General features: G+C 39.4%; 1 protein-coding gene across 2 annotated transcripts in view; it reads right to left on the bottom strand.

Moving 5' to 3' along the window:
* LOC146505500 (cGMP-dependent protein kinase 1) overlaps nt 1–15,195 on the bottom strand; it is a 103,418-nt gene that overhangs the window by 57,026 nt on the left and 31,197 nt on the right. For both annotated transcript variants that reach the window (XM_085181677.1, XM_085181674.1), the window contains exon 3: nt 7,550–7,663. In XM_085181677.1, coding sequence (XP_085037803.1) covers nt 7,550–7,663 — 114 coding nt within the window. The remainder of the gene's footprint in view (nt 1–7,549; nt 7,664–15,195) is intronic.

A 15,195-nucleotide genomic window follows, 5' to 3' on the forward strand; every position in this document is an offset into this window, starting at 1 on the left:
AGTCGTACTAAAACATTTGACAGATTTTCGAGCACTGTGTACCACATAAAATTGTTTCGAGGTCAGTAAACACAACCAGAATTCATACATAAGGCACACGGGATTATAAGGGGCACTGTCGATTTTCAGAAAAATCGAAGGATTGATTTTAAGTGTGCCGTATTTTCCAAACAACACGGTAATAACGATGGCCCGCTAGCATGCTCTACCAAAAATAGTGCTTTGTTGTGTATCTGAGAGACGAAAGCTAAACCAGTTCCACACCACTGAAGTTGCAGCATTTTTACAAACCAATTTTGGTTCATCCGTTTCATTCAACGATCCGCTTTCGCCTTTCTCATTCTCTGTCGCTGGCACGCTTTTTCCGCCATGTGCGTATGAAAACAAAGGCACTGTGCATGTGCGTTTTACCCATAATCTATCACAATATTTCATTTTCTTATCGTTGCCCGACATTATACCGGTATTACCGTGATCGGTATGATATGGCCCAACCCTAGTTGAAAGCAATAAGTTGGACTTGTTCCTAGTGGGTGATGGGCTTTGCCAGGAGTGCCCTTTGTCACCGATTCTGTTCATAATTTTTATGTACAGAATTTCTAGGCACAGCCAAGTGACAGAAGGCTTTCACTTCAGTGGTCTCAGAATCTCATCTCTCCTTTTCATGGATGATGTGGTTCTGTTGGCTTCATCAGGTGATGGCCTCCAGCTCTCACTGGAATGGCTCGCAGCCAAGTGTGAAGTGGTGGAAATGAGAATCAGCACCTCCAAATGTGAGGCCATGGTCCTCAGCCAAAATAGGGTGGTGTGCCCACTCCGGGTCGGGGACAAGTTTTTGCCCCAAGTGGGGGAGTTTAAGTCTCGGGGTCTTGTTCATGAGTGACGGAAGAAGGAAGCGAGAGATCGACAGACGGATTGGTGCTGCCTCCTGGGCACCTCCTGGGTGAGGTGTTCCGGGCATGTCCCACCGGGAGGAGGCCCCGGGGCAGACCCAGGACACGCTGAAGAAATTATATCTCTCGGCTGGCCTGGGAACGCCTTGGTGTTCCCCCAGGACAAGCTGGAGGAGGTGGCTGGGGAGAGGGACGTCTGGGCTTCTCTGTTTAGGCTGCTGCCCCCGCATCCCGGGCCCGGATAAGTGTAAGAAGATGGATTGATGGAATTTATTTAGTTGTATCTTTAAATTATTATTTCTCAAACATTAAGAAGAAGCAAAAAGGAAGGTAGAGCCAACGTAAAAATGGCAGTGCCATGTTTGAGATTGATGAAATTATATTTGCATGAGGTATTTTAGAAAGACATATACTATGGCGGCAAATACGCACCACTGTACGTATCGTTACTTGCACACAAGCATTGTTCTGAACCCTTTAAATGATTTATGCACCCTGATACTTCTCAAAATTAGTTATTATATAACTGTTATTTGAAAAGAATGATATTATCCAGTGTTATGCAAAAGCATTCATGTGCGTTATAACTGTAAGTGGAGAGCACAGCTGAGTCTTTGAGATGACGTCTGATACGGCCTTTTCCACCAGTGTCATTAAGATGGAGCATACAGATAATCAGTCACACTGATTATGTTAGTAGTGACTGCCAGTGACCTCACTCTTTCAGATGACTGGTCTGAATCAATTTCAAGATTCCCAATAGTCTTTTAGAGCCTGAATATAGAGCACTTTTGGCTTTTTTTCTACTGAAAATCAACAACGCAACAAATAAATGTTAACTAAGCTATTCCTGAAATCATGCTAAACAGAATGTAAAAACTCCTGTGAAAATCTGAAGCTTTTTTTTGGTTTCATATCATCATAAACTGAATTTTTGGGATTGCAAACAGCAAAACATTCAATTCAATTCAATTCAATTCAATTTTATTTATATAGCGCCAAATCACAACAAATGTCGCCTCAAGGCGCTTCATAGATACAGAGAAAAGCCCAACAATCATATGACCCCCTATGAGCAAGCACTTTGGCGACAGTGGGAAGGAAAAACTCCCTTTTAACAGGAAGAAACCTCCGGCAGAACCAGGCTCAGGGAGGGGCGGCCATCTGCTGCGACCGGTTGGGGTGAGAGAAGGAAGACAGGATAAAGACATGCTGTGGAAGAGAGACAGAGATTAATAACAGATACGATTCAATACAGAGAGGTCTGTTAATACATAGTGAGTGAGAAAGGTGACTGGAAAGGAAAAACTCAATGCATCATGGGAATCCCCCGGCAGCCTACATCTATTGCAGCATAACTAAGGGAGGATTCAGGGTCACCTGGTCCAGCCCTAACTATATGCTTTAGCAAAAAGGAAAGTTTTAAGCCTAATCTTAAAAGTAGAGATAGTGTCTGTCTCCCGAATCCAAACTGGAAGCTGGTTCCACAGAAGAGGGGCCTGAAAACTGAAGGCTCTCCCTCCCATTCTACTTTTAAATACTCTAGGAACAACAAGTAGGCCTGCAGAGCGAGAGCGAAGTGCTCTAATAGGGTGATATGGTACTACAAGGTCATTAAGATAAGTTCAATGTCACCTTGAACTCTGCAATCGGTTGAGAAAGACTGAGACATATTAATCAATACTAAGCATAGCTTTTAGTTGCAGTCTTATTATCAAAATATTTTGACATTGTTTTCAGACATCCAGTTTTGAATATCACAGATTAATTACGCATTTTCATGTATCTGAGAATCATAACAATTTTCCTCCTGAGTTTGCCTCCTCTTCTTTTCAGTGCTGCACTGTTGAGCTCTGCAAATTGCTCTCAATTGTTTTATGCCAAACCATGGTGAATGGTGTCCTGTTATGCTGTCTTCAAGAAACACTTACATTGTTATGCTATAAACATTTTTTTTCCAATTCCTCTCTCCTGTCTGCAGACAAAAGATGAGATTTTGTCTCGCCTCCTTGAAGTGGTTCCCTCATTTTACTGTCACTGCTGCCCTGCGTTCATCACCTCTCTATTCTCTCACTCCTAACCCTTTCTTCCTCTATTTCTTTGTCAGCCAGCCTTGGCCCAGCTGCTGTTATTATATTTTTTTTTAAAAGAAAAGTGATCTAGATTTGATTGCAAGAGGACTATTTCATAAAAAAATTCTCAGGCAACATTTTTTCTCTAAGGCTACATGTGAAATCCCACCTCATTTGTCCTGACTGGCAGAGCCAAACCCCAAATGTGGCCATAGCTCCACATGTAAGTGTCTGTATCCTGAAAGTACACATAACATATTGATTTTAGCAGTTCATTGAGGCACTACACAGCCTGGGAGTAAGTGCTACTTGAAATGCTCAGTTTACAGGATCCATTTTTTATTTTGTATTTTTTTGCAGGGGTGGGTGAGAGTGCCACTGAGTGATCAGAAATGAAATCACCTAAAGATGCAGAAGGACTGATGGAAATGTCCTGATTGGTCCTTCCGGGAATATGTAATCATGATCATACAGCAATAAAAACAAAATAAACAATGCTATTTCTTGGACACGCTTACAATATTGTCCAGATTTAGCAATAGATCCATATAATTATCCATAACTGCACAAATGGCTGCCAATTAACGTCACTTCCCCTCATATTTTTAGATGTTTTTTTCTTTAAATAAAAGCCAATGAATAAAACCTGCCCCATTGATTTTACTGAGTATTACTGATTTGTTCCTATGAGTGTGTGTAAATAGGCTTAAGAAAAAAGCCCAAAAGGTATTTTGGAGTTTTATTCTCAATTCCGAATTGAAATTCAAGTGAAATTTAAACACGTGTCAGTTTTATTGGAAACTCATGCAAAACTAAATGCAGCCAAATTCCTGAATAAAACATGTGCAATAATTTATTATGTCAGCTATCTTAAGCAATCCTTGGGTTTATCTTGACAAGTCTGACTGTGATAAAGAACTGTCATAATTGCACACATTTTCTGTAAACGAATTATTGCACCTAATGGCTCTTAATTGTTTCTGAAATTCTTAATAGGTGCCAGACTCTGGGAATCTCTTCATTATCACAGTTGGCAATGGTGTCATTATTTTGTGAGTTAGCAGTAACAGTAAAAGGAAAGAGGTGTAGACAGTTCGTGGATGAGCTCCCATGAGTCAACATTAACAGGTTCCTCAGATAAATTCTGTTAAGAAGTAATTAATCGTGCATATGACTTAGGAGACCAAGCAACGTAAACTGAAATTACTTCAAGGATTTGTCCTCCTACTGGGTTCCATGAAATGATGAAATTAAATCTGCTGATTGGAAGCGGGATCTCCATGCGCACTAGCAGGTGCATGATTTCCAGTCGAGTCTGTCGGCTCTAATAGCCAGTGTGGCAGCTGAATTCCTCAGTACATTCATGCGTAGCGACATATGTTAAAACAAAGACAGCAACTCTCAGAGACAGTACCAATGACCCTGTTAGACTGTAAACACACTTCTGTCTATGTAGACAATTACATCATTTGTTCCATGTGTGAGTTTTTATTGAGCAGCGCTGACGTACATCTCTTAAGATCGTGGCAGGAAGTCCAGGCCGGTGGGCAAGAGAATATATACAAAAGGAAAAAAAGCAGACACTCTGTCGCCAGCAGGAAGGGGAATATTTTAACCCGTAAGAGATGGCTCATCTTGCTATGGGCACTTGTTCCCATAGCAACAGGAGCTGGGAGTTTCATCAGGTTGGCTGGTTAGAAATAGGGGATCACGGGACATAAGAGGGGTCAGCACAGGGCGTGCAACCTAGTAGCCACCATCGTCAACCTTCTTTCCTTCACACTTGAACTCTCAAGTACAAGCCTGAGTAAACCCTTGTATTCATTCATTCATTCATAAATAAATGCACAGGGAAACATCAGCAAGCCTGCAATTACTACAATTACTGCATTTTCAAGGTAAATAAAATGACTTACCATATCTGAGCAATAATACACTATATTCCTTTTTGCTAGATAAAGCAACTATACACTGTCTTACATTTATTTATTTAAATTTAAACCGTCTTTATGTGGACGTTAACTTTAACTACCAGGCACATAAACTGTACATACAGCTAGGTTCATTTGGAAAATTGTAATTTTGCTTCCACCATTATGGCTTTTAAATCAAACTTTCAGGATCTGATTGAAGTGAAGACCTTCAGCTTTAATTCAAGGGGTTTAATAAAGTTGTCATGTTAACTGCTTAAGAATTACAGACATTTTTATGCATAGTCCCGTATTTTTAGAGGCCCAAAGGTAATTGCAAAATTGACTGACAAGCAGTTTCATGGCTAAGTGAGGCCTGTACCCTTATTATTCCATGACAAATTAAGCTCTTTATCAGCCTGTTTCATTTGCCTTGAGAAACTCTTGGGTTGCTTTTAGAATGTGCCTTGGGTCATTAACCATATCTGCTGTGAAGCAAAGTCTAATCAGTTTTGCAGCTATATCTGAAAAGAGAGTATACCCCTGTACACTTCAAAATTACCTTGCTATTTCAGTCATATCATCAATAAATGCTAGTTATCAGCTTCCACTAGCAGCCATACATACCTATGCCATAACATGGTCTTCGCCAGTTTTGACAGAAAACATGATATGCTTTAAATCAGGAGTTGTTTCTCTCTCTTTCTCTCTTTCCTTTTTTCTTCCCATCAGCCTGATACAAGTTAAAAATGGTTTCATCTATCCAACGTTTTTCCAGAACTATGCAGGTTCTTTAAGATGTTTTCAGGAAAAGTCTTCTTCTAAACCTTGTGTATTTCCATTCATGCGCATGTTTTAGGTGAAGTCTTTGACACTAAAAGACCTACATGCTCCAGAATATTCTTCACTTGGCTCAATGTTTTGAGTGAATTTCCTTAACCATAGAAAGAATTCTGTGATCCTCCACTTTAATTGTCTTCTGGGTATTCTAGACTTTAGTGTAGCTGTGCTGCCAGGTGCATTTATTCTTTTTAAGATTATATTGATTTGGCCACTCCTAACATTTTACTCTCTCACTGTGATAGGCTTATCTGAGCAGCTGGATAGAGTAGTGGTAAGACAAATGATAAAGCTTATTTGTTGTTTGTTATAATGGGGTTTTCAGTCTCCTTCACTTGGATTGACATCTTATTGGACCTCATATCATATAAATTAAGAATTCCAGGGGACAGATACGAAATACAAGTTCAACACTTGAAATAAACTCCCGATCTTTTATCTTCTTGATTTGTCTTGTAATAATGAGGGAACAGGTCTCACCAGGCCATTAAACTGCTTGCCAGTTAATTTAGTTTTGGGCCTCTGAAATTGGAGGACTGTGCATAGGAACAGCTAAATGTAAATGGCTGTTTTTTAGACCAGACGTCATGAGTAAGAAGTGAGGAAGTGACTCAGAAACTGAGAACACTGCATGTTCATGTAGTAGCACCTTGTCAAAGTTAAGAAAACATGCCTGACAGCATACACTACTTTATTGCCTGTTTTAGTCTAGGCTTTAAACTGTTTCTGAGAAACTCATTAGGAAACTGTTTACTGAGGTCATAGACTAAGTGAGCAGATGGGTTGTTTTCTCAAATGTACTTTTTCACTTCAGCTCTGCACATTGTTGGGAGAATCAAGTTTGGGCACTATCCAAAGTTGCCCTTTTCACGTGTAGCACAAAAAAGGAGATTGGTTTTATTAAACATGGACTGAATGTGCTGTGATTCACTGGATAGTTATCTGAGCTATTCTCCCCTCATCGAAGGGACTTTGTACTATGGAGCACGTACATTAAAGACTTTTTAACGTTTGAGTCAACTGTGTCGGACATTTGCATTTGCATTTACATTCACTCACGCTGGGAAATACCTAGAAAAGTTCAGGGCTGTAGAATTTGTTTTGTACCAAGAAGATACACCCCTTGCTGGCCATGAGAAAGAATCAAGGTTTAAGGCATTCCTGGAATGGGTTCATTTTTCAGCCTCGGAGGCTACGTCCATCATTCAAATACAACTTATAACAAGATCTCAAATCAAATTTTAATCATCTATAATAATCTTTTTCCTACCCTACTTAAACACACAATTCATCCTGACACACTTTTATAACACACTAATTCTCAAATGTGATTAAACCATCTATCCTGTGTTCTCTCAGACACCAGTCTTTACTCTTTTAAACTGAAATTTCAATCACCACTCTGATAGACCACCTACTAACCCCCTGTGCATCCTTCATAGCTGGAGCTTTGACACATGAAAGAGCAGGCTCGGTAAACCCTGACATTTCACTTCACCTGCTTCACAAGAAACTTCACTGGAGTATTGTGAAAAAAACCCACTGCTGATATTTCACTGTAAACAAGGCACAATGCTGTTGCTGTGTTCCAAACATTCATTCATATCGTGACAGTGTGATACCTGTCTATATTTCAACAGAGGAATGACAGCTAGAAGCAGAAAGACCCCTAATCCTCTAGGACAAGCAAACAGATTTCAGTGGATGTGTGTAGATATTTGTGTATTTGTGTGAGAACACGGGATATTATCTGTCACCTGGGCAACAGGTGTACACTGAACACAGACATGGTCAAGCACTTTGGCTGTTTTTACGGGTGTCTGTGGAGACTCACTCTTGACAGTAGCAGTCCTGGTGCAGTTGTACAGAATAGCCAGCTCTCCAAACACCTTTCCTGGCCCCATGGTGCAGAGCTTCAGGCTCTCCTTCGTCACCTCCACCTTCCCATCTGAAACATGCACAGAAATGGAAATAAACCATTAGAAACAATGCTATTCAAATTTGACACTTATTTTCTTGCCTGACTACCCAAATCTGTAAGTCCAATACATATTAAATATGTGCTGCAAATAGCGATTCAGTGATGAAATGGAGAGGCTGATAGATGTCTAAGGGTTTTTATCACATTTTTAGGGGCAACCAGCGTGAATGCTCACTCGGCTAGAAAAAAATATGATTATTTTGCAGTGCATGCATCTCAAACTACTCCTGGACTCATGCCAGAGCCTGTGGAAACAAAAAACTCTACAAACCTGTCAGCTTATGTTACCACCACTAACAGAATCACAAATAATCCTGTATGTAAGGATTAGTATGATCATTGTCCAAATCTGACCTTTCATCTAGTAGGATTAATGGTTAATTAAACAATGGTTGCATGGTTGGCTACAAAGCTTTCTGTTTTTCTATGAAATTTTAGGTGTATACTGTATCTCATCCTGTAGTTTTGCTTGGTACTGTGTTCTGTGAACAAGTGTTCTGCCAGAGCAAAGGAAATTAATCAACAAACATGATGTTACTGCTAATCACGCTATTGTCTCATTCTCCAGCATGTTAAAGATTGACCATGAACATAACTGAGATTCTATCAAGTTCAAATGCAGGGGTTTGGTTAAACTGTTGCAATAAAAATTGATTTCAGTTTCCTGGATTTCTTTTGATCTGTTTACACTAAGGTTTGCTAAATGTAACTCTGCTTCCTACTATTTGCAATGATTTGTCTTAGTAATGATGAGAAAAATGCTTGCTGGCTGCAAAAACAGTTTTAAAAATTGGATTTGGTAGTTTTTTGTGAACACATATACTTTTGTACATGAGTGGCACAGGCTTCATGGAAAGACCCACAAAGTCACTTCACTATCACAGTTCACAGGACAAAAAGACCAAAACAAAAGCACTCAAAAACAGGCGAGATAATGGCGGTTAATTGTAGTACAAAAGAGTTCAAAGAGTACAAAGATCGTATGGCAAAATAACAGAGAAATTGCAGGTTCGCACAACAATGACAGAGTCGCTCAGAAAAAAAGCAAAGTCGGGCTTTTTAATACACACACGAGGCAATCAAAGGAAGTGGAATCACCAGGGTAACAAGACACTGCTGAAAAAAATCAAGAACAAGACAGGAGGAGAAAAACTAAATACTAGACACAAGAGAGTGGTAAAATAACACAGGAAGTAACATAAAAGGGAAACTTTCTATACCTAACACTTACACAAAGAGTAGGTGACAAGATACAAGGAGGCTAGATTAACTCTTGAGTAAAAAGAAACATATAAATAACAACAAAACTCAGGACACAAAAGTAACAAGGCTAAGCATAGAGGCATATTATGTATACAAAAGAAAAGACATCCCTAAAAACCAGGAATTCCAAACATTAACTCATAGAGTATAACCAAAATATAAAATGGTAATAATAAACCAAAATTAAGAGGCAAGAAAACACCCCACAAAACATTGGGTCCAAAACCCAGGAACACTACATTTCCAATGCCCAAGACATTTTTCATGGTGTATAAACACCACTATTTAAGTGTCAGCACTCTGATCTACACCATTACTCCATGACCCACCCCTTCACTCAGTAGCTCCTTAGTTGTTTAAGAGACCAGTTCGAGTGACAACAGTGAGCTTCAGATTTTTCTAGACACTTAATTAAAAAAAAGTATTGTTGGGGAAGGTGCAAAACCGTATGTCCACATTTGAAGAAAGTCTGAAAATATGAAAAAAACTATATATATGAATCCACAAAGAACACTCATAAACTTGTAGCTAACTGGAACATTCAACTGCACATGGAAAAAAGAGAAGCAGGGGAGTATATATGCACAGAGCAATGACTGAATTGCCATGCATTTTAAAATAAAACAGGAAGTAACTTACACAAAATGCCAAATCCTGTATATTACAAAACAAATGCATGTTTTAAACTAACATTAAAATTAAAATTGATAGCACCTTATTGCTTTAACTGTATCAAATAAAGATTTCTAGACAACAGGAGACATAACTACCAGCTTCAGATAAGTGAACACATTTTTCTTTCGCACTGTAAGAGCCTCTTTGCCTCTGTGACTGGAGGGGTTTGCTCCTGCTTCTGTGTTTAGACAAGCCTCATCAAGGATGTATGTTTTCCTGAAAAAACTCAGCATTCCAGCAGGACCATAACTCTGATTCACAGAGCAAAAGCCCAGAGAAAACATCTAAAGTCTGCTCTAGGCAACTGATGAAATACAGCATGACGATGAGAGCAAGCACAAAGAAAACCATTTGACACGTTATCTTGTTAGCGGGCCATGACCGCATTTGACAAAAGGCCTCAAAAAAAAAAACCTCTCATTATTCCAGGGTTCATTCTTTTTTTCATTTTGTACTTATTTCTGTCTTATTGGTACTATAGCACACATTTTCACCATGGCTAACAATACATTATCTATTAACACCCAGCATGAAACTACATGGAGAGAAAATCTTTAGCTCTTAAAATGTGTCACGGTCTTAATGCCTGCTCCCCTGCTATTTCCAGTGTCCCTGTTTAACAGCCTTGTTTTTTCAGTCAGAGCTTGCGGTAGCACCCTCCTTGTTTTCCATTCAAAAGAAGAAACAGCTCGAGATGGGGGGAAAAAATGACATCTTGCTTTTAAAGACACATTTATATGTTTTAACAGTGCAATGCTTCATTATCAGCAGCTTTAGAATTCATAAGAGGATTCTTAGACTGACTGAAAAACAAATGTGCAGAGTTTCTTTTTCAGAGTGAATTCATGATCTACTTCCTGTACTCCTCATTTTCCTAAATGTATAAACTGTGAATTTCACAGAGAGTAGCAGGCACAATGTTTGATATTAAGCCGACTGCCTGATCAAAAAATTGCTTGGATTTGCTTAAAAATGTTTTGTACAAATGGTGTCAAAGTAATGTTGCTCACTGCCAGACTTTTGAAATCTGATTTTCATCACACATCTATTCATTTCCTTAGCGACCTATGTAAATTCAGGGTCACGGAGCGGCTGGCGCCTATTCCAGCTGACATGGGGCAAGAGGTGAGATACAGAAACACACAATCAACCTAGAATGCATGTGTTTGGACTGGAGCACCAAGAGAGAGAATGAAAAAAAGGTGTTTTGTCCCCAGAATCTCCTTTTTGTGAGGTTGTTGTGAAGTGACAGTGATAGTGATAACTGTGCTCCCCAGTTAGCACACATGAAAGAAACGACTGCTTCTAAAGTACTGTGCAAAACTCTAGAGCCACCGCTCGTTTCTTTATATTTTACAAGGAAAACAGAAAATAGCTGTAGCAATTTACTCAAACACTGGCAAAATCTGAGTTTGTGCGATTCTAACAAGCTCGAAAGAAAAGTATTTGGTATCACAACCTTTATTCTTCAACCAGTCTGTATTCCATTAGGCAAGTGTTTTTCACAGGCAAGTGAAATTTCTTACAAAGTCTTCAGGAATAGTACTCAAGGCTTCTTAAAGGACATTCAGAGCTCTTCTTTCGATGTTGGCTGCCATTTATTCTGTTCCCAATATAAAGATGATCCCACACTTCTTCAATAATACTGAGGCCTGGGCTTTGGGAAAGCCAATCCATGACTGATAGTGTTGTGCTGTGTGTTTGTTCTATCCAGGTATGCACTTACTGCAAGGGCAGTGTGTTTGGGATCACTGTCATACTTGTAAATGAAGCCATTTCCAGATAGTATTGCATGGCAGATCCAAATTCTGATGGTACTTTTCTACACAACTCGATCATTTTTGACAAAATGCAGCTCAGAGCTGACATACAACATTGCATTTTACAGATGCTGTACACACTCACTGTTGTACCTTTCTTCTGAAAATGTTCAAATTTGGATTTGTCACTCCATCAGACCTGCTGCCACTGATTTCAGTCCAGTTCTTATGTAACTGGGCAAACCTCATCCTGTTCACTCTGTTTCCTTTTCTTAAGAACATCTTTCTGACAGCCAGCCTCAATTTCTTTCCCCTATTTCTTAAGGACATGAAATACAGCTACTTTTAATTTGTTGTAGAGTTTTAGGTCTGTAGTGTTTAGGTCTCCCATTGCTTCTTTTGTCCTCCACTTGTCCAATTTCCTTACATTTGTTGAGGACATACTGCACACCATGCCAAGTTTCTGTCTAATATCTCAAAAAATGGTACAAAAATAGTTTATGTCAGTCATACTGTGCTATATTTGGCATTTTTTAAATTAACCTAAAGAACTGGAAAGAAAATGCATAAAGATACATTTTTTTCTGTTATGCATCATCACAGCAATAGTTTACCCTCAATTTAAGTGCCTTTCTAATGCCTGAATGAGTCATAGGTCGGTGTTAAGTGGCTTGAAAAACATAAAACATTCCTCTGAAAATGGTCACTTATAGGGATTGGGCTAAAAATGAGTGCAAAAGCAGCCAATGGCCGAAGAAAAACTTTGAAAGACTTTTTTTTTAAAAAGCTTGGAGAATTGCACTAGTTTTAAGAAAGTCAGGCTTCTTGGAAGCAAAACTCAAGAAATGAAGGATAGGCTTTACATAGTGGTTCATATTTCTTTCTTTGCATGTCTCCTATTGCTGCTTCTTCCTAAAAATCATATGTTTATTGCTTTTGTACATGTAAAGATGATGAGATGATCCCTTCCTGTGCAACTGAGGATTCATCCCAAGAATTTAGAAACTCGCAGTAAACATTTATTAACTTAATGTGGCTGAAAAAGTGTTTGTAGTGTCAATCTAGCCCTACAAAGTCTATAAAGAACACAAATAATGTGCTTGTTTCTGTATAAGAGTTACGTCTGGAATAAAGCCACTGAGGATCAACTGAGCTTAACAAAACTGTGCCAGACTAATCAGTGAACTGTGCTGAGATAACGATGACTTGTCACCTCACAAAACTCCTAAGCCCTTATTATACCTGGGTGTCACAGATAAGAAAATGGAAGAGGAATACTTTAGAAGAAAACTGCTAATAGTTTCACAGCAGCTGCCATGTCTTTCGGATTTGAGAAATGTAAAGGAAGACCAAAGGCAACACTGTGTTTGTTACCTCTATCTTATCATATGTAGAAACAGCTTATCTTGGTCTCTGAGCGAAGGAGAGATTTGTCTGTTATTAACCGCACACACCTTTTAAAGTATCTATTGAGCCTTGCCACACCACAATACGTGAAGCAAAATCCGCTGTTTTTTGATCCATCAGCAGTAGAGGAGGCTAATGGAGTTCAGTGGGAAGACACTGTGCTGGAGTGCAAACAAAGAAAGTGTCTGCAGACGTGTATAGAGAGAAAATGATGTAATAGGTGCACCTGTACAGATAACTAGTGCTCTGAATAAAAGGATGTAAGACACAGAACTTTATTAAGTGCAAATATGGGCAGTCTGTGTGCACGTCTTTCATTGAGGAGTGCATGTAAGGACAAAGACAAGCATACATCAGGTAGCAAAACCTCCACTAAGGATAAATCTAATAATTTCCTGTGAAGAACCATGTAATTCATTCCTGAGAAGGATGAGCAGTGAAACACAGCGTTTATTTTGGACAGCTCAATAAGTGCAGGCTGTGAGGGACTTGCTACGAAATTAAGTAATTCAATTATTAAATTTATTGGAAATACACAAATGATTTATTCCAAGAAACCTTTCGTTCCAAGGGGCCCCTTGTTTCCCAGTGTGCACAGACAAGCACACTGTCCAGCTAACTCCCTGCATTTGCGTAGTAAAAACGTGTCTTATCACACTGCGCTTCCACAGCAGCTCCAAATACACTTGAAATTCACCTCTCTCACGCAAGTGCTACTCAAAGCTCATTCAAATAACACCACATGCAAGTACACTCTCCCACCAGACTGGCAATATCATATCAATGTGGAGTATGTTGACATTCATTGATCCAGTGTGCTGTGTAGAAAGGCAATCAAATATGGCATGAGTGAGTCAACTATCATTAGGTTTCCCCCGACTGTTGTCTGTGCTTTCTTATCTGCATCTCCATTTATTTGTGTTTATGTTGTGTCTCTCTCTCTCTGTTACAGTAACTTCCTGTTTGAGTTTGTTAATCAGTTTCCGTGTGTGTGTGTTTTTATTTCTATCCTCTTTTTCCTTGTTAGGCGTCAGCAAATCTGCTTTTCAGCCTCCTCCCATGCATGTCACTTTGTGTCCCTTTGCACATCGCAGAAGTTTTTTTTATCATTAATTTTGCTGTTTTTACATCTGTTGGACATTTGCTTGACTTTTCTTACTTGAACTATGCGACTGAAACCATTCAGCTGAAGACTTCGAGTCGGCTGTTTACATGGGAGCTGATTTAATACGGTCTGGCATTTACGCGTGCTAACGAAATTAATCGGAGCAGCACAGCGCGTAAAAGTGGCAAATATGTGCTTCGCCCGTCTTCTTCAACAGATCTCTGTTTCTGTTTGGCACAAGTTTAATCAGCTTCCTGCAAATTGATATGTTGTTGTCTTTTTGTCTCGCTCTTAATTATATTTATTACAAACAAACTCTCTGCAGCAGAGGACCTGTTTGGCTTGCAATTAGGGAAGGCTGAATCGAGGGTGCAAATTTTCTTTTGATCGGTTTACGAAAACTCTGCTTTCCAAACCCTAAGCTAGTTCAGCTTGGACATGTTTATTCAGTCTGGGGTGTTTATGTGCATATTTTTCTTTTTTCTTCTGGCAAATCTGGACATTTTTTATTTCAGCCCTTTTTTTCTTACCTTCTTGTCTCAGATTAGCATTTGGATTATCATTTTAAACTTGCTTTGAGCACAACAATCGATTTATCGCAGCATGTCTTCTTCCCTTAAGGCTATGTAGCAGTGGTAATGGTTGTTCATTTGAATGCACACAGCAGTGCGCTCCACATAGCAGGGCACGAGGACAGACCTAGGAGCACACTTCCCTCTGGCTCAAGATCAGATGGGATTCTGGCTGCTTTTCAAATTAAAAAGGTGCCCCATCTTTTAGACTGACTTTATCTCACTCTGGTGACGAAGACCTCACAGATAAAAAAAGAAAAAAAAAACACAGCATGAATGTGCTCCTACGAATCCTCTAACAGCAGTGATTTAAATTGTCCCCTGTGGTCTGCAAAAATATCTGACTAAATTATAGACCATTTATATTAAGAAATCTGTCTTTTGGCGAAAGATAAATGCATTTCTGCAATAAGCTGACTTGCCTATGCACCTGTAGAAAACACATCGCACACACTTCTCTATTACAGCATTTACTCGAGGACACTGAAGAAAATGAACATGTGATTGTTTTCACATGGAGTTTTTCACACCGCGGACAAAAATAACGTTGAGTTTCAGGGGTCAGGCGCAGGATACCGCTTGACTTTTTTTTTTCAAGCCACACAGAGCGGACATTAAGAAACAGGATGTGAGGGAGTTCAAATCCCAGCGAAAACAGCATACAACCACCATCCTGTCATGATGGGCCTTGTTCTTCCGGCTTTGCTTATGGGTCAA

Source organism: Neolamprologus multifasciatus, chromosome 13 (assembly GCF_963576455.1).
Source record: "Neolamprologus multifasciatus chromosome 13, fNeoMul1.2, whole genome shotgun sequence".
Classification (NCBI taxonomy): Eukaryota; Metazoa; Chordata; class Actinopteri; order Cichliformes; family Cichlidae; genus Neolamprologus; species Neolamprologus multifasciatus.